At 41.7% G+C, this 19,925-nt stretch overlaps 1 protein-coding gene across 2 annotated transcripts in view; it reads right to left on the bottom strand.

The window, feature by feature from the left end:
• kiaa1549la (KIAA1549-like a) overlaps positions 1–19,925 on the bottom strand; it is a 299,333-nt gene that overhangs the window by 122,199 nt on the left and 157,209 nt on the right. The window contains exon 12 of one of the 2 annotated variants that reach the window (XM_061917394.1): positions 4,079–4,114. The exons of the other annotated variant lie outside the window; for it this stretch is intronic. Coding sequence (XP_061773378.1) covers positions 4,079–4,114 — 36 coding nt within the window. The remainder of the gene's footprint in view (positions 1–4,078; positions 4,115–19,925) is intronic. 2 annotated transcript variants of the gene reach the window in all.

A 19,925-nucleotide genomic window follows, 5' to 3' on the forward strand; every position in this document is an offset into this window, starting at 1 on the left:
GTTTTCTTCTCTCAAGGTATTCATGTGTGATTTCCACAAGCGTCTGTACAGACGAAAGGAGAAACAGGGGCCTGTCTGGATGACTCGCCTCCATATTTCCAGTGGTTAGCTCCGCTTTACTATGAAGCCGGCTGTGACACGTTCCTTCTGACGTCACTTCCTGTGTGGGGCACTGTCTTTCTGGCGTCACTTCCTCTCCGAACTCAGTTTGTAAACGATCAATGAGTCCATAGAAAGCTAAGAGCCAGAGATTCAAGAACTATACGGCGCGCTTACCCGTGCAGGCTAAATATTTAGTTGTTTAAGGCGTTATCCGGCTTAGTGTAGACATAGCCTGAATGTATATACATGTAAACTTGCGACCCCGAGATGGACAAACGGTAGAAAATGAATGAATGGATGGATGTATGTAAACTATAGTGTAATATTGATGCAATTATTGTGTCATTAAGACATTGTGATGATATTGACATATTCTACGGGTGTTCTTTACACAGCCCTCCCACCATTCAACCATTGGTAAAATAACCCCTACACAAATGGTAAATGGGTTATACTTGTATAACGCTTTTCTACCTTCAAGGTACTCAAATTGCTTTGACACTATTTCCACATTCACACACGGATGGCGGGAGCTGCCATGCAGGGCCCGAACCACGACCCATCAGGTGCAAGGCTGAAGTATCTTGCTCAAGGACACAACGGACGTGACGAAGTTGGTAGATGGTGGGGATTGAACCAATAAATCTCAGCTTGCTGGCACGGCCACTCTCCCAAATGCGCCACGCCAAAATACTGGTACGCTCCAGTGCAACAGGAATAAACCATAGGACGACCTCTGGATTTGGGACTTAACCTTTTTAGGCATGTCTTCTGTCTGTGACATGCTGGAATCACCCCTTTACTTGGGGAAACCTAATACAGGTGCTGTTCATATTATTAGAATATCATGAAAAAGTTGTTTTATTTCAGTAATTATATTCAGAACGTGAAACTTACATATTATATCAATTCATTACACAAATAGTGATATATTTGAAGCCCTTATCTTGCATACGTCGGTGCGTGGTGGTTCTTGAAGCTCTGACTCCAGCTGCAGTCCACTCTTTGTGGATCTCCCCGACATTTTTGAATCGGTTTTATTTGACAATCCTCTCCAGGGCGCGGTTATCCCTCTTGCTTGTACACTTTTTTCTACCACATTTTTGTCTTCCCTTCGCCTCTCTATTAATGTGTTTGGACACAGAGCTCTGGGAACATCCAACCTCTTTGGCAATGACCTTTTGTGTCTTGCATTCCTTCTTTAAAGTATCAATGGTCATCTTTTGGACAGTTGTCAAGTCAGCAGTCTTCCCCATGATTGTGTGTCATACAGAATCAAAACGAGAGACCATTTAAAGGCTTTTCCAGGTGTTTTGAGTTAGTTAGCTAATTAGAGTGTGGCACCAGGTGTCTTCAATATCTGACCTTTTCACCATATTCAAATTTTCTGATATGTTGAATTTAGGGTTTTCATTGGTTGTCAGCTATAATCATCTCCTTTTTGGCAAAAAACACTTGAAATGTATCAGTCTGTTTGGAATGAATGTATACATTCTACAAGTTTGACTTTCTAAATGGAATTAATGAAATACATCAAATTTTCATGATATTCTAATAATATGACCAGCACCTGTATATTTGGCATATTCATATGACAAAACATCAAGGTTGGTAAGACTGTGTGCATGGAAAGTTGACACTTTGCATCTTCAGTGGAAATAAAGAGACAATCAAGTAACTAAACTGAAAGTAAAAATGTTTGAACAGTAGCCAATCTAAAATACACATTGTTCTAGATGTGGCACAAAAAATGTTTAGAGCCCAGGATTTAGGTTTTTCCCTTGTTTGTTTTTATGTGCATTAGTAAAAAATGCTGCTGGCACTTAAAATCAAACCCATTAGGCTGATTTTATAAACGCATTGTTTATTCCGGCCATTTCCCTCTAACCCAATTGCTCTAAATCTTTAGTTACAGGCAAGAAATTTTGCACCCTTATTACATTCACTTTGACATATCCCCGTGGCCCCTCCGCATCTCTCACACTTTCTAGTAGGACTGCACGATTATTGCCAAAATAATAATCACAATTATCTTTTATCAATATTGGAATCAGAATTATTGTGCGTGGAAGTACTGTCATTATGTAATTTGTAATGAAATGGCTAAATAAACATACAAATGCCAAATAAACATTACACATCTATTTAAACACAAATATTGCTCTTTTGTTCATTATTATGGCCTTTTTTGGGAGGACATTAAAAAACACTGTTCATTAATTGGACACCCACCTAATCAAATTTGTGATTGATTGTAGTGGAAGACGAGTATAATAAAGACAAAATACAGACATAAAGCATTATTAGTGTTAACGATTATACTCACATGAAAGAGTACTTCATTTATTACATTTCCGCATTCTCTGGATTCATTAGCATGTGCAGATGCAGGAGTGCATACATTCCAATGGGGAGCACGTCTCGTCAGAACACCGGCGAGAAATGTTGGCACTCGTTGGAAAAGTGTCTCCGGACTCTATTGAGTATGGATGGTTGGTTTGTCAGTTCATGTCGAACATGCATAAAATTACAATCTAATGCATCTCCTATTTCCAGTGGTTTCATTACAGCATCGCAGGGCTCTAAAGGCCTACTGAAATGAGATGTTCTTATTTAAACGGGGATAGCAGGTCCATTCTATGTGTCATACTTGATCATTTCGCGATATTGCCATATTTTTGCTGAAAGGATTTAGTAGAGAACATCGACGATAAAGTTCGCAACTTTCGGTCGCTAACAGAAAAGCCCTGCCTGTACCGGAAGTCGCAGACGATGACGTCACATGTTGATGGTTCTTCACATCCCCACATTGTTTTTAATGGGAGCCTCCAACAACAAGAGCTATTCGGACAGAGAAAACGACAATTTCCCCATTAATTTGAGTGAGGATGAAAGATTTGTGTTTGAGGATATTGATAGCGACGGACTAGAAAAAAAAAACGCGATTGCATTAGGACGGATTCAGATGTTTTTAGACACATTTACTAGGATAATTCTGGGAAATCCCTTATCTTTCTATCGTGTTGCTAGTGTTTTAGTGAGTTTAATAGTACCAGATAGTCGGAAGGGTGTATCCACAGGAAAACTTGAGGCCAGTGTCTGATGGAAGTTGACGGCAGCTGTACGGACGGCACAAGCTCAGCTGATCTCCGGTAAGAAGCGACTTTTTACCACAATTTTCTCACCGAAACCTGCTGGTTGACATTTGGTCGGGATCCATGTTCGCTTGACCGCTCTGATCCATAGTAAAGTTTCCCCTCCGGGAATTTTAAACAAGGAATCACTGTGTGTTTGTGTGGCTAAAGGCTAAAGCTTCCCAACTCCATCTTTCTACTTTGACTTCTCCAATATTAATTGAACAAATTGCAAAAGTTCAGCAACACAGATGTCCAAAATACTGTGTAATTATGCGGTTAAAGCAGACGACTTTTAACTGTGTGTGTGCGCAGCGCTAATATTTCCTAACAGTCCGTGACGTCACGCGTACACGTCATCATTACGCGACGTTTTCAACAGGACACTTCGCGGGAATTTTAAAATTGCAATTTAATAAACTAAAAAGGCTGTATTGGCATGTGTTGCAATGTTAATATTTCATCTTTGATGTATAAACTATCAGACTGCGTGGTCGGTAGTAGTGGGTTTCAGTAGGCCTTTAAGACGCCGTTGCTGTGACGGTTTTTGATTTTATACACGGCAGAGCCTGCTTTTTAAATGTTAATATGGTCAACGAGCACCCTCATTTAATTGTGGCGGCCAAGATCGTGATTAATATTTGATTATCTTGGCAGCCTTACTTTCTACTGAAGTGTCATGGCCTGTGAGGAGTATGGATCATGTTATGTTGATAAAACATCCACCACCGTACATGAGTTCACTCAACAACAACAAAAGCAGCACATATATAAACAATGCACGAAACCAAATCAGTCCTTCAGCCATTCAGTCTTCCACCAAACCATGTTTTAGACAGTACCTGGTGGTGGTAACTGCCCTCCCGCCGATACGAAGTCTGAACAGGAAAGAGGCAAAGGCAAAAGGTCAAGAGAGAGTTAAAATCATTTAAAAGATAATAAAACTGAAAGGAAAGGAAATGAGTAAAATATAACTAGGTATGTGAAGGGCATGAAGGAAGAATTAGGGTCGACTTCATGGGTGTTCGATTATTTGTGTATGTCTTGATGATTTTGGTGTCCTCAAATTATACGGGAACCCATTGGGTACATGTCTAGGTTTACTCTAGGGCCATATATCAAGTGTCTACAATACCATAATACGTTTTCTGATGAGAGATAGGATGAGACACCAATCCGGAAGTCAGCCACGTCATACTCGTCAAAGCGCCACTTTAGAAAAAGTCAAGTGGTTCATTTTTGCAATGTTCTCTGTTGTCACAATTGAGCAGACATAGAAAAACAACTACATTCCTACCGTCTGCCCAAAGGTGTAAGCCAACAGTCAGCTTGGACAGAACCGTTTTGAAAAGAAAGGAGGCGAGTCTGGGCTGCAAACCTCAGCCAGAAGTTGGATGGAAAGAAATAGATAACATGAAAATGTTGTATCCAGTACATATTTTATGTCGAACACTGCAGCTTTAAAAATGTTTGCTTCGTTTTGTTGTGGAATTTTAAAGGCCTACTGAAACCCACTACTACCGACCACTCAGTCTGATAGTTTATATATCAATGATTAAATATTAACATTGCAACACATGCCAATACGGCCTTTTTAGTTTACTAAATTACAATTTTAAATTTCTCGCGGACTTTCTTGTTGAAAACGTGGCGGAATGATAACGCGTGTTTGTGTGTCTCGGGTTGGAGGGGACATATTAGCCCAGCACCACTTACGGCTAAAAGTTGTCTCTTTTAATCGCATAATTACTACACAGTAATTTGGACATCTGTGTAGCTGAATCTTTTGCAGTTTGTTCAGTTAATAATGGAGACGTCAAATAAGAATGCTGTTGGTGGAAAGCGGTGGATTGCAGCTGCCTTTAGCACCGAAACACAGCCGGTGTTTCTTTGTTGTGAAGCTTTAACACAGAGCGGTCAAGCGAACATGTTTCTCTACGTCAACCAGCAAGTTTTTGGATGGGAAAATATGATATTAAGTCGGCTCTTACCGGAGACTTCAGTGGATTATGGGACCTCCTCCTGTAGCTGTCAAAAAGGCAGCTGTGATCTTGGCTCCTCCATTGGTTTTTCTGAAAGACACTGGCGTTCACCGCAGCCATCCGACTTTCGGGTATGACAGTAATCTCACTAAAATACTATTAACACAATAAGCAGATAAGGGATTTTCCAGAATTATCCAAGCAAATGTGTCTAATTACATCTGAAACGCACCCACTGCCGCCGCCTGGAGCCGTCGCTTTTTCTTTTCTTCTTTTTTTTTCTTTTTTTTAGTGCCTCACTCTTACTTTCCTCATCCACAAATCTTTCATCCTCGCTCAAATTAATGGGGAAATCGTCGCTTTCTCGGTCCGAATAGCTCTTGCTGCTGGTAGCTATGATTATAAACAATGTGAGGATGTGAGGAGCCCTACAACCCGTGACGTCACACACACATCGTCTGCTACTTCCGGTAAAGGCAAGGCTTTTTTATTAGCGACCAAAAGTTGCAAACTTTATCGTCGATGTTCTCAACTAAATCCTTTCAGCAAAAATATGGCAATATCGCGAAATGATGTATGACACATAGAATGGATCTGCTATCCCCGTTTGAATAAGAATATCAAATTTCAGTGGGCCTTTAACCTACAGTATTGTCCATAACTCAATTTAAGTTTACTCAATGTTTACAAGAGTGTACCTCAAAGATGGTGTGATATCCAAGTCTGGACCTTAATTATGATGTTGGTGAAAACTCGGGATGTGCCCATCAATTGGCTACCGATCAGTATCGGCGGATTTTTGTGACAATGTATGTGATTACCATTGCAGATTAATGCCTTCCAATCCCCTATGGCTGACATTGTACTTACTTTTTCAAAACATGGTCACTATTGCCTAGTTTCTCTTGTTATATACTTATTTTACTGTTATATTTTTATTCCCATTGTTACTTTTCATTTATTTATTTATTCTTTTTGTAATATTTTTCTATTTTGTTTCCATTTATACCCCCATTAATTACTATTTACTTTTTAAATGAATCTCCATTCAGTACATTGATACTGGAATTTTAATTTTCCTGAGGAACTCTACTGAAGCAATCAATAAAGTACTATCTATCTATCTATTGTATGCATTTTTAATCCCCCATCTGACAAGCAGCTATTAGCTAATTATGTGTCTCTTTACTCAGTGCAGAGCCGCTCCCCTACGCCAGTGCTGCCAAGCCTCACTTGACATTTCTCACAACTGTATTTCCCCATTCACTGTGTATTTATTTTTTTGGAATACTAAACTTTTGTGGATGTTTCAGAGACATGAAAGCGTGCAATACTCTAATGTCCTCAACGTACAAGCGGCGCTGCCGTGAGCCTTTACTCAAAAGTGGTTCCCTGTCTGCTGAACGTCTGCTCTGAGACAGCTTGCATTGAAAACTCAATTGTTGTACTTTCAAGTGCAATGACAATAAAGTTCTGATACAGTCAGAGCAGAGAGGAGACACACATCACCTCTGTGCAAAGCTGCCGCTGTTTCTGTCTCGGTTTACAGATGATTGTGATAGAGGGATTGGAGCACATATTTGTTCGTCACAACAAAACATTCATGAAGTTTGTTTTTTTCATGAATTTATTATCTTTCAACTGCAAATGTGACTAAATCTCCTGGGTCAAAAGTATACATACAGCAATGTTATATTTTTGGTTACATGTCCCTTGGCAAGTTTCACTGCAATAAGGTGCTTTTTGTAGCCATCCACAAGCTTCTGGCAAGCTTCTGGTTGAATTTTTAAACCACTACTCTTGAAAAAATTTGTGCCATCCATCCATCCATTCATTTTCTACCGCTTATTTGCTGGGGGGTCGCGGGGGGCGCTGGAGCCTATCTCAGCTACAATCGGACAGGAGGCAGGGTACACCCTGGACGAATCGCCACCTTATCGCAGGCCAACACAGACAGACAGACAACATTCACACTCACATTCACACACTAGGGCCAATTTAGTGTTGCCAATCAACCTATCCCCAGGTGCATGTCTTTGGAAGTGGGAGGAAGCCGGTGTACCTGGAGGGAATCCACACAGTCGCAGGGAGAACATGCAAACTCCACACAGAAAGATCCCGAGCCCGGGATTGAACCTACGACTTCTCAGGACCTTTGTATTGTGAGGCAGACGCACTAACCCCTCTAACACCCTGCCCTTCAGCTAGATGTGTTGGTTTTCTGACATTAACTTGTTTCTTCAGCATTTTCCACACGTTTAAGTCAGGACTTTGGGAAGGCCATTTTTAAAGCCTTAATTCTAACCTGATTTAGCCATTCCTTTACCACATTTGACGTGTATTTGGGGTCATTGTCGTGTTGGAACACCAAACTGCGCTCAACAACCAACATCCGAGCTGATGATTTTAGGTTGTCCTGAAGAATTTGGATGTAATCATCTTTTTTTCATTGTCCCATTTAAACTCTGTAAAGCACCAGTTCCATTGGCAGGAAAACAGGCCCAGAACATAATCCTACTACAACCATGCTTGACGGTAGGGTGGTGTTCCTGGGATTATAGGCCTCACCGTTTCTCCTCCAAACATATTGCTGGGTATTGTGGCCAAACAGCTCAATTTGTGTTTCATCTGACATCACATGGACAAAGATAAAAGATTCTGGAGGCACCAATTTTGTCTAGAGAAGTGGTCGAAAATTCAACCAGAAGCTTGTGGATGGCTAACAAAGTGTTATTGCAGTGAAACTTGCCAAACAACATGAAACGAAATATTTACATTGCTGTAAGTATACTTTTGACCCAGAAGATTTGGTCACATTTTCAGTAGCCCCTTAATAAATTCATATAAGAACCAAACTTCATGAATGTTTTTTGTGACAAAACAATTATTATCACTAAACAATTCTATCACATAACAATAAGAGTTGTAGAAATTATTGTAAACTCAAGACAGCCATGACATTATGTTCTTTACAAGTGTATGTAAACTTTTGACCACAACCATAAATGTTTCAACACTGTCACGCTTCAAATGAAAACAAACCTATTTTTTGCTAGTCATAGATTTGGTCCGTTTGTGAATCCAACCCTGCGGTATTTTGATCAAATTTGATACTCTAACATTCACCAATGTAGAACAAAGACAAATACAACTAAACTAAGTCCTAATAAAAAAAATTAATTCACAGTTATAATCATAATTAGCATTTTTAGCTCACTTTTTATGTCTCCCACAATGTCCTTCCTTTCTCCTCCAGAATCCATTGTAATCAATAATGCAAATGAGGCAATGATGTCATCTATCATCTTCTAGCAACTTTGATGACAATAGCTACTTGAGGATTTGGCAACACTGGGAGATCAATAGAGATCAGAAGAGACTGAGGACAGTGAGGATGGAGATGTAGAAGAGATACAAATAGAGAACACATGCGGATGATGAGATGGAAGAGCTAGCAAAGAAAAATGGTGGAGATGATTTTCATTTCTAAGGTATGATTAATTAAGACAAGCGTTAGGCCACAGTGCAGAGAGGACATCAGTCCTAATGTCCTAAGGCTTAAATAGATGTTAATTCAGGCCAAGTCAGCATTAAAAAAGCAAATTTTTTTGTCATGTACATCATGCCACTAAAGTCTCACTCTTGCATTGTCTGAAACTTGGCGTCCCTGCCTCAGCTAAAAATAATCACCTGCCTTATTGCATATAAAGTGCATTTCTTAGTATCTTAAGTATCAGTATTAGTATCTGTGAGGAGGCGTGGCCTGCGGACCTGCAGCGAGGCAAGGCCGGCTCCGAGATGGGCGACACGTGGGTGGATGGCCTATCTGGGCGCAGTTGTCTCATCACCTGTCTTTGGAGAGACGGAGCCCACGAGCCGACGGCAGGATAGGACAGACAGCGGTCCTACCAGAGTTGGCGGCCAGGACGCGGAGCATGCAGCGGAGCGGAGAAGCGGGACGCACTTGGAGCGACGCTGCAGCAATCTGAGTCAGGTGCGTAAACGACACACCTGCTCTCAATCCCTGCATCTTCTGTTCTGCTGCAGCATAAAAGGGGAGAAGGAGGAGCAATCGTGGCAGAAGTAGGAGAGGAAACACCCGACGACGAAGACGACAAGAGGGAGCAGGAGAAAGATGAGCCCCCGCGGAAGATGCAGCCACCGGCCACCGAAAGGCGCGCCGAGACGAGCAGGTAGAGAGGTCGCGCTAGAAATTGGCGCGAACGACTGGAACGAAAACTTGGTTGTTGAAATAATAAACAAGAGTCAAACCTGCTACCATGCATCTTGCAACGATGGTCCTTGCAACCCACACGATGACAGCTGGAGACCTGTCACACTGTCATTGTATAAAAGAGCAACAACCGGGAAGGAGGTGGTTGGTGAAGTCGGAGTGGATGGCCGAGAACGAACCCGAGCCCAAGCGAGACGGGGAGAAGAGGCGAGTGCTGAAAAGCGATCAGAGAAGGAGGTTTATCGGAAAATAGACAAAATCTCCAAACCGTCAATCCTGTCATGTCCGTCATAGGTGGTCCGAGGAACCTGGAGGTGCGAGTCCTCCACAATATCATTATTACTGGAGGGCGAGGCTAAACATGTTACACACTGAAAGCAAGCCAGCATCAGGCAGGCTAATAGCTAACCAACCGCTAAGCTAACACTGAACTAGCTTGAAACAACACAGAGGAATAAGTTGCAGCATAAAGTAAGTAGATATTAACCGAGAATTAACAAGTAGATTCATTAGAGTCTTGAGAGGATATGCTAACAACTGTTGTCAGTATTGTCGCAGTCAGTACACAGCACTAAGAAAAATGCTGATCGATTCATGAATTGGTGATGTTGATACCAAGGGTGCCGATTGATACTACAGTGATTAGGTCAATATTTTTATTTTCCCCAACATCGTTTTTGTTTTTTCTATTTCTGTTAATGTTTACCAACTGAATCATTTCCTGAACACAAGAGAACATTGACGACAAAAATCAAAGTTGTAGAAAGTAGAGTTTTATTTTGGTCATTTTGTACTACTTGATTTGATCCAACAACTGTATGTAATTAAAGAGAATAACAAATAAATAAATTAATTAAAACATTTACAGTGATCGGTATCTGTCTTGGTATTGGCTGATCTCACTCAATGTAAGCCACTGTGAGCTTTCTAACGCTGGCTTTTTTTAATTGACACCACAGGTGTGCAGAACACAGAGGTGTACAATACGCTTTAAAAAAGTATGATCCTCACAGAAACTGAGAACATGCTGAGCTTCCGACACAGCATGTTTGCCCGAGCATATAATTTTGGCGCTGCCTGTAAACATCTTTGTCATCAGACAGGTCATTCGTCATAATAGCTATACTGTTTACATAAACATAAGTTGGTGATCACTAATCAGGAGGATTTATCTTCCTTGCAACTCTGGTTTCTTTGTTTATTGTGACTAATGTTCATGGTGTGCCTTTTGGACTTTTTGCTCATTCAACCTTTTTACCCGCACGTTGCTTCCCGTTTCTGCATCCTGGAGTTACATCAACCAAAGCCAGGCAAGTTCCCGACACAAGGATTTTTTTTTAAATGCAGTGTGTGAAGAAACAATGGGACTTTGTACACAGGAAGCTAAACAATTACAAAGTAAATATAAAAAAACAAAAATGTTGTGGTACCTCTGCTTAACGGGTATTTTAAAACACGAGCTCTCCCGTTCAAAGGCCAAACCTAGTAACTCACTTCTAGCTGATTTTGAGAAAACACAGGAAAACCAATCTATCTTGATGCTGTCTTACAAAGATCTACAAAGTCATCAAACGTATAGATGTTTTCTTGAGCTTTCATTTTCTTGCCGATTGAGCCATGGATTGAATCTGCTCTCATGAACATGTGCCTTTTCTCCAGATATTTTATCACAATCTCGGGTGGGCCCCGTTCTGCGTTTGCACATTGGGAAAGAGCCGTGTACAGCGTCCAGTTTTTATTTTGACCTCCACAGTTATCTGCCCAAAAGAGTATGCAAGGGGAAGAATCAAGAACAATACATTTAATGAAGGTGCTTGCAACGTCCTGGGCCAATCTTCTAAATATCCCCTCGTGCCATAATATCACATAATCAGGTTGACCATCGGCCCCCATTCGTGCAAATGTCTCACTAAAGACAATAAGGCGACTGACAAAGAAGCTTCGATTGGTCCCTTGAGATACTAAGTTTTTCTGTTGTATCTATGCGGTTATGTGGTAGTTGCCAGGTCCTGCCATGCGCGTAACAGCTTACTTACGGAACAAATTACAATATCGCATACACTAATGTAAAGCATATCACCTAGGAACTCCAAAATTATTATCAGCTCAGTTTTGACCAAAATTGAGTTACTGGGTTTTGCCTCTGGACATGAGAGCTGTTTCTCAGCTTTTTGTTCTGCTTTAAGTTTTGAGCATGGATTAGAGTTATGAGCAAGTAGTGTTTGTCCACAGGACGCAGGCAGAGATCGACACAATCCTGCACTCCATCCACATTAACTGAGAAAGTTAGTGCAAAGGAGAATAAGCGGACGACCGAATCGGAGAAACAAACCATTAAAAACATGTCCTTCCCAAGCGAGTCCGCCCCACCGCATCACACAAGCCGCAACCAACCTCTTCGGCATGCAGACAAAAACTTCAAAGGACGGACAATTAGCCTTGAAAATATGGGGAAGCTGCAGATGCTGTGTTTGATGTCTTTCAGTTCATTCTGTCTTGTGCCGCATTAACAATATGGACTGTCGAGAATAATACAGTTATTCTGCATACAATAATAACAATAAACCAATACAATAATAGTGCAATACTTTCTCATAACATGGTCACTACTACCTAGTTTCTCTTGTTATATTCGTATTTTACTGTTTTATATGGTATATATTTAGACGCCTAATTTTACTTTTTACCTTTTAAATTTGATCTTAATTCTGTACACTGCTGCTAGAATTTGAATTTTCCTGAAGGAATCAATAACTATTTATCCATCTATCTATCTATCTATCTATTACTTTTGGCACATAAACACAGGTTGCTGTCAACTCTGACGTATAGTTTGTCACTTAAAGACGTCTATGGGAAACATATACAACAGTAACAGTTCCAGAGAAGCAGCACGTAGAAGACACCTACAATAGTCCGGTCCCCAAGGTAAATACTGAACAATATTATAACATTATTTCATAAAACTACTGCAGTTGTTTGTAGTACATATTGTCAAACTATATTTATTATCTAAAAGTTTGATTTTCTTTTGAAAAAGGTTAGTTACATGTGAACATTGTAGACTTTTTGGAGGGCCGAGCATTGATTACATTGATTTCATTTCATTTTATTGGTGCAGGACTGATGTGAGATATAAGTGTTCTCTGATGGAACAAATTAAGCTCATAAGTTGAGGTACAGCTGTCAGTGTGGAAATAGTGTAATGTCATACACATTAAACTATACATTAGACCAGGGGTCACCAACGCGGTGCCCGTGGGCACCAGGTAGCCCGTAAGGACCAGATGAGTAGCCCGCTGGCCTGTTCTAAAAATAGCTCAAACAGCAGCACTTACCAGTGAGCTGCCTCTAGTTTTAAAATTGTATTTATTTACTGGCAAGCTGGTCTCGCTTTGCTCGACATTTTTCATTCTAAGAGGGACAAAACTCAAATAGAATTTGAAAATCCAAGAAAATATTTTAAAGACTTGGTCTTCACTTGTTTGAATAAATTCATTTTTTTTACTTTGCTTCTTATAACTTTCAGAAAGACAATTTTAGAGAAAAAAATACAACCTTAAAAATGATTTTAGGATTTTTAAACACATATACCTTTTTACCTTTTAAATTCCTTCCTTTTCTTTCCTAACAAATTAAATCAATGTTCAAGTAAATGTATTTTTTTATTGTAAAGAATAATAAATACATTTTGATTAAGTTCTTCATTTTTGCTTATGTTTTTTCGACGAAGAATATTTGTGAAATATTTCTTCAAACTTATGATTAAAAGACAAAAACCTTATTCCGGCCAATCTATAAAATCTGTAGAATCAAATTTAAATCTTATTTCAAAGTCTTTTGAATTTCTTTTAAAATTTTTGTTCTGGAAAATCTAGAAGAAATAATGACTTGTCTTTGTTAGAAATATAGCTTGGTCAAATTTTTTAAATATTCTAACTAAGTGCAGATTGGATTTTAACCTTTTTAAAACATGTCATCAAAGATATATATTTATTGTGAGAAATCATTAAGATGATCAGTGTTTTCACAAAGATAAATATCTTTAATTATTAATAATAACATAGAGTTAAAGGTAAATTGTGTCAGGCTTTCCCCTGACAGTTTGTCTATGTTTTAGTTTTTTCCTCTGCATTTGTCTGTTTCCTCTGTGTTTAGTATCTCCTGTCTTTAGTTCCTGTCTAGTGCTCTTATTTTGTCAGCTTCCTGTCTTGTTCCCTGAGTGCTGTGTTCCTCCTCAGCTGCGGCTGATTGGCACCTGGCCACACCCGTTGCCAATCAGCTCGCTCCTATTTGTACCTGCTTTGTCTTGTGTCAGTTGCTGGATCATTGTATTGTCATTCGGACTTGTCGTTGCCACATGTTGCTCTTGTCGTGTCTGTGATTCTTTTCAGCTATTACCTGTCGTGCTACATTTTGTCCTGGTCGTCGTAGCGGTAAGCGGTTCTTGTTAGCCATTAGTTATCTCCAGTTTTTCTGTTTGCTATCCACTAGCTTCCATGCTAAAGTTCCTTTTTGTTTTCTAGCTTCCAGTGCTAGCTCCCTTAGTTTGTTATTCCGCCCACGTGCGTGCTTTTTGTTTGTTCTTGTTTAGTTTTGATTAAATCATGTTTTCATATTCTATGCCTTCCGCCTTCTCTGCATCATGGAGTTCATCACCAACTAACTGTGACAAATTGAACCAATTGGCTATTTCTGGCAATTTATTTAAGTGTGTATCAAACTGGTAACCCTTCGCATTAATCAGTACCCAAGAAGTAGCTCTTGGTTTCAAAAAGGTTGGTGACCCCTGCATTATACTGTGGTGCAATGGTAATTTATATTCAGATTTTTCAGTACAGATTAGTGAAGGACAAAAATTGATCAATTGGTGTTGTGGACAAAAAAAGCAAGAATTTAAGATTCAGGGGGAGGAAAACGGTGCAGCCAAGCATTTGACTAGCAGGAGTTATGTCTGGCTATGGCGGCAAAGAGAACCCAGAGTTTAGAGCTTCTTCGGTCTCCTGGAAGACAGTGTTTGTTGTGTGTATCACCAAATAGATGTTTCTATTTAGTTAAAAATACAATTATGTGTTTCTTGATGAAAAGGGAAAAAACAGTATTTTATGCAGCACAATGGCATAGTGATTAAAATGTCTTCCTAGCAGCTGGGATATCCCGTTGGGATTTGCCATTGTTGCTGGCATGGGTCTGCCTCCTCCATATCCCAAAAACATGCATGTTTGCGTAATTGGAAACAAAAAAAATGTCTATACATAGGGGTGGTATGGGACGCCGGCGTTAGTTTGGTACCGCGATACTAATTAACCATATTCGGTGCTATACCACGTCTAAAAAGTACCAGTCCCCTGTCGTCGTCACCTTGTGTCGTTGCTGGTTTCCGAGCAGACGAGCGTTTTCGGCAGCGCACTATTTCGGAGCACTTACAAGCAGGCTCAGTGTGTAGACAGAAAGGGAGAACGGATGCATTTTGGCTTGAAAACTAAAGATAAATAGTGTTACGCTTGTGTGGCATTGTAATGCCGGATTCGGTCCTCCGTGGATGCGTCAGCAAGAACACAGCAAAAAGGTAAGAACTAAGGGATTTATTAAACAAAAGGAGCTATGAACAAAAACACTGATACAAATAGAAAAGGCAAATAAAAGCGCTAGCATGGAAAGCTAGGACAAACAAACCGAAACCCAAGGGCACACAAAAGGAAATACAAAACAACTAGCGTGAAAGCTAGGAATAAAAATAAAGCTTAGCGTGAGAGCTAGCGAAAACGAGAGTGAGAGACAAGTCGTAAACAGATGTATGTGAACAAACTAAGATCCGACAATCAGTGAACAGAAAACGCTGGCTTATAAACAGGTGGTGATTAGTAAAGACAGGTGTGCTGGAAAAGAGAGTAGCAGCTGAAACTAATGAGTGACCATGGAAACGAACGAAACAGGAACTAAGTATGTCAAACCGCAGAGTGATATAAAAATGGAACAAAAATAACAATATGGTGATGATCCGACCATCGGATCACAACAGTATCCCCCCCCAAAAGAGACAGATACCAGATGTCCAAAAAAAATACAACAAAGAATGCAAAGAAAAACTAGAACCCCCTCCCCACAACAAGAAAATCCGCAGAAGAAGGGAGGGCGGAGGGAGGTCACGGCGGAGGGTCACCAGGTCGCGTGTCCCCGAATCCACCGAGGAATAGCAATGTGGCGGCGGCGGATGGAACGCCGCTGCCGAAAAAGTTTTGGCGGCCGACCTTGAAAAGGCCACATCAGTGGCCGCCTTGCAGGATGAGGTGCACGGCGAGGCGGACGACCTCGCAGAGGCCACACCTGTGGCAGACGTGGAGGAGGCTTGGCAGCAGCAGACGAAGGTGCGGGGGCTGCAGCCGAAGCAGGTGCAGAGGCCGGCGGAGGAGCAGGCGCAGGCTTCAGCCGAGGAGCAGGTGCAGAGGCCGGCGGAGGAGCAGGCGCAGGCTTCAGCCGAGGAGCAGGCGCAGCCTTCAGTCGAGGAGCAGGCGCTGGCTTCAGCCGAGGAGCAGGCGCTGGCTTCAGCCGAGGAGCAGGCGCTGGCTTCAGCCGAGGAGCAGGCGCTGGCTTCAGCCGAGGAGCAGGCGCTGGCTTCAGCCGAGGAGCAGGCGCTGGCTTCAGCCGAGGAGCAGGCGCTGGCTTCAGCCGAGGAGGAGGCGTTGGCTTCAGCCGAGGAGGAGGCGTTGGCTGCAGCCGAGGTGCAGGTGCTGCAGCCGAAGAAGGCGGCGTCGTGGAGTCTGGCGTAGTCGTCGCCGTCGTGGAGGTCGGCGTAGTCGTCGCCGTCGTGGAAGAAGGCGTAGTAGTCGGCGTCGTGGAAGAAGGCGTAGTAGTCGGCGTGGAAACCGCAGTTGTCGACGCAGGTGTTGGAGTGGGTTCCAACTTAAGAGCTGGTGCGAACTCCAGCTTTGGAGCTGGTGCTGGAGTGGGCTCCAGCTCTGGAGCTGGTGATAGAGTGGGCTCCAGCTTTGGAGCTAATGCTGGACTGGGTTCCAGCTTTAAGGCTGGTGCTGGAGTGGGTTCCAGCTTAGGAACAGGTGCTGGTGCGAGGACCAGGAAAGAGTCGATTGCTGGCGTGAGAACCAGACTAGGATTCGGTGCTGGTGTGTGAACCAGGCGAGAGACCGAAGCTGGTGTGGGAACAAGGTTAGGAACCTCTTCTGGTGTGAAAACCAGGCGAGAGTCTACTTTTGGTGTAAAAACCAGGTTAGGGACAGTGCCGAACATCGGTGGTGGAGGACGTGCTGGAGGTAATGACCTCGCAAGTCTGAACACCGGTGGAGGAGGTCTACTTGGTCGTTGTGATTTGACCGGGGGAAACACAGGTGGAGGAGGTCTACAAGGCCGTTGAGACTTGGCCGGGGGAAAAACAGGTGGAGGAGGTCTACAAGGCCGTTGAGACTTGGCCGGGGGAAACACAGGTGGAGGAGGTCTACGAGGAAGAGCTAAGCGGAATACAGGTGGCGGCGGCCTAGGAGGAGCTAGCGGTTTAACGGGCCGAAAAACAGGTAAGGGTGGCCTCATAGGAGGTTGCGGTTTGACAGTTTTAAGAAATGGTAGCGTCTGCGCTACCTCCGCAACACAGCTATAGGCCATAGCCCCCCCCTCCAGACGGGAATCCCAGACCCGTTCCCTGTGGTCAGGGACTGACCATAAGGGAGGGTGGTGGGAGGTTTGGAGGCGGGCAGACTCCTCCCCTCTATATTGTCCAGAGTGTCCCTTTGAAAAGGGAGAAAAAACCTTGGACTTGGGCTGGGAATGAGGTTTTACAGGTGGAGTTGAAAAAGCAGATGGTTGGGATTTACCAGAATAATAAAAAGCAAAAATGTCCTGGAAATTCTGTATTTTATTATTAATGTTATTGTCATTTGAAAATGGATGAGAAAGAGAATCTTCCAAAAAAAATTCCTCACTGATGATGTCATCAACGGAGGACGGGTTTGCGTTACCGGGAGGCGTCGACGAAATGACGTCATCTGCGCGGGACACAAGTTGAGAATTTGCCCAGTCGGTAAAACTGTTAGCAAAGTGTGTTATTGGGTCCCCAAACAATGGTGTAGGGGTTTTGTATGCGGACTGTAGGTTGCTGTGTTTATGAGGAGGGAGGCATGGAGTGGGAAAGTCACTGTCACGGGACGAAGCCATCGTTCGCGGCTTCCGCCTACGCGGACGAGCGCGAGCGCTGCGGGAGGGAAACTCACCGGACCGGGAAACATCGATGGGGATCAGGGTTCCATCCGGACCCCACATGATACTTTCATCCGGGTTGCATCGGAGAGTCTCTGCCTCCATCGCCCGAAACACAATCCATGTACCTTCATCGAAGGCGTCCTCGTGGTTGCCAGACGCGAAGGAACCATTCTTTGGTCGGATCTTACTGTTACGCTTGTGTGGCATTGTAATGCAGGATTCGGTCCTCCGTGGATGCGTCAGCAAGAACACAGCAAAAAGGTAAGAACTAAGGGATTTATTAAACAAAAGGAGCTATGAACAAAAACACTGATACAAATAGAAAAGGCAAATAAAAGCGCTAGCATGGAAAGCTAGGACAAACAAACTGAAACCCAAGGGCACACAAAAGGAAATACAAAACAACTAGCGTGAAAGCTAGGAATAAAAATAAAGCTTAGCGTGAGAGCTAGCGAAAACGAGAGTGAGAGACAAGTCGTAAACAGATGTATGTGAACAAACTAAGATCCGACAATCAGTGAACAGAAAACGCTGGCTTATAAACAGGTGGTGATTTGTAAAGACAGGTGTGCTGGAAAAGAGAGTAGCAGCTGAAACTAATGAGTGACCATGGAAACGAACAAAACAGGAACTAAGTATGTCAAACCGCAGAGTGATATAAAAATGGAACAAAAATAACAATATGGTGATGATCCGACCATCGGATCACAACAAATAGAATAGAATAGAATAGAATAGAATTTTATTGTCATTATTGCAATGAACACGTTCAAAGAACAACGAAATTGGAGCAGCTCCTCCGAAGGTGCATATACAATATGATAGTATAAATAGTAAAAACAAAAGATAGAGATGACAGATGTATCTATGTATATGTATATATATCCACACAGATGCATATGAATATATATACACACATACATATAACATTATTGCAGATTGTAGTCCGAAAAAATAGAAAACAATTTAAACATTACACATGAGGACATGATGGACATATTGTTCTCACTCAGTGCCTGTTTAATACTACTATGGCTCTTGGGTAAAAGCTGTTTTTTAGTCTATTGGTGCTCGCTTTTAGCACCCTGTAGCGTCTGCCTGAGGGTAGCAGTTCCAGGTGGCTGTGCCCGGGGTGGAATGGGTCTTTCAGGATGCTCTGTGCTTTCCTGAGACAGCGGGAGCTGTACAGGTCAGCCAGGGGGGGGGGAAGTTATAACACTGAAACGCCCTCAGGAAGAGGTGATTTAAGACATAGCTCGCTCACTTGCGGCTAAAGTCTAACCACAGTCAGCAGTGTTTTGGCTACTTCTAAATCACAAATCCTCGCCTCAATGGCGACAAATAAAGTACGTTTCTTATAAGTATCATCCCTGAAGGACAAGGAATATCCAAACATGCTTCACTACACACCATAGCACAGTGGTTCTCAAATGGGGGTACGCGTACCCCTGGGGGTACTTGAAGGTATGCCAAGGGGTACGTGAGATTTTTTTTAAATATTCTAAAAATACCAACAATTCAAAATTCCTCTATAAATATATTTATTGAATAATACTTCAACAAAACATGAATTAAAGTTCATAAACTGTGAAAAGAAATGTAACAATGTAATATTCAGTGTTGACAGCTAGATTTTTTTGTGGACATGTTCCATAAATATTGATGTTAAAGATTTATTTTTTGTAAAGAAATGTTTAGAATTAAGTTGATGAATCCAGATGGATCTCTATTACAATCCCCAAAGAGGGCACTTTAAGTTGATGATTACTTCAATGTGTAGAAATCTCTATTTATGATTGACTCACTTATTTATTTTTCAACAAGTTTTTTGATATTTTTATATCTTTTTTTCCAAATAGTTCAAGAAAGACCACTACAAATGAGCAATATTTTTCCATGTTTTACAATTTAATAAATCAGAAACTGATGACATAGTGCTGTATTTTACTTCTTTATCTCTTTTTTTCAACCAAAAATGCTTTGCTCTGATTAGGGGGTACTTGAATTAAAAAATGTTCACAGGTGGTACGTCACTGAAAAAAAGGTTGAGAACCACTGCCATAGGACACCGGTGTCAAAATGTAAACAAACGCCATTGGTAGATCTCCACCTAACATTCACTGTAATGATACCAAGTACAGGAGCGTATCTTGTCAATACTATATTTTTTGGCATCAAAACTTATTTGTTGCGGGGTTTTTATTTTTTTATTTTATGTTTATAAACTCAGGAAATATATCCCTGGACACATGAGGACTTTGA

Source organism: Nerophis ophidion, linkage group LG12, assembly GCF_033978795.1.
Source record: "Nerophis ophidion isolate RoL-2023_Sa linkage group LG12, RoL_Noph_v1.0, whole genome shotgun sequence".
Classification (NCBI taxonomy): domain Eukaryota; kingdom Metazoa; phylum Chordata; class Actinopteri; order Syngnathiformes; family Syngnathidae; genus Nerophis; species Nerophis ophidion.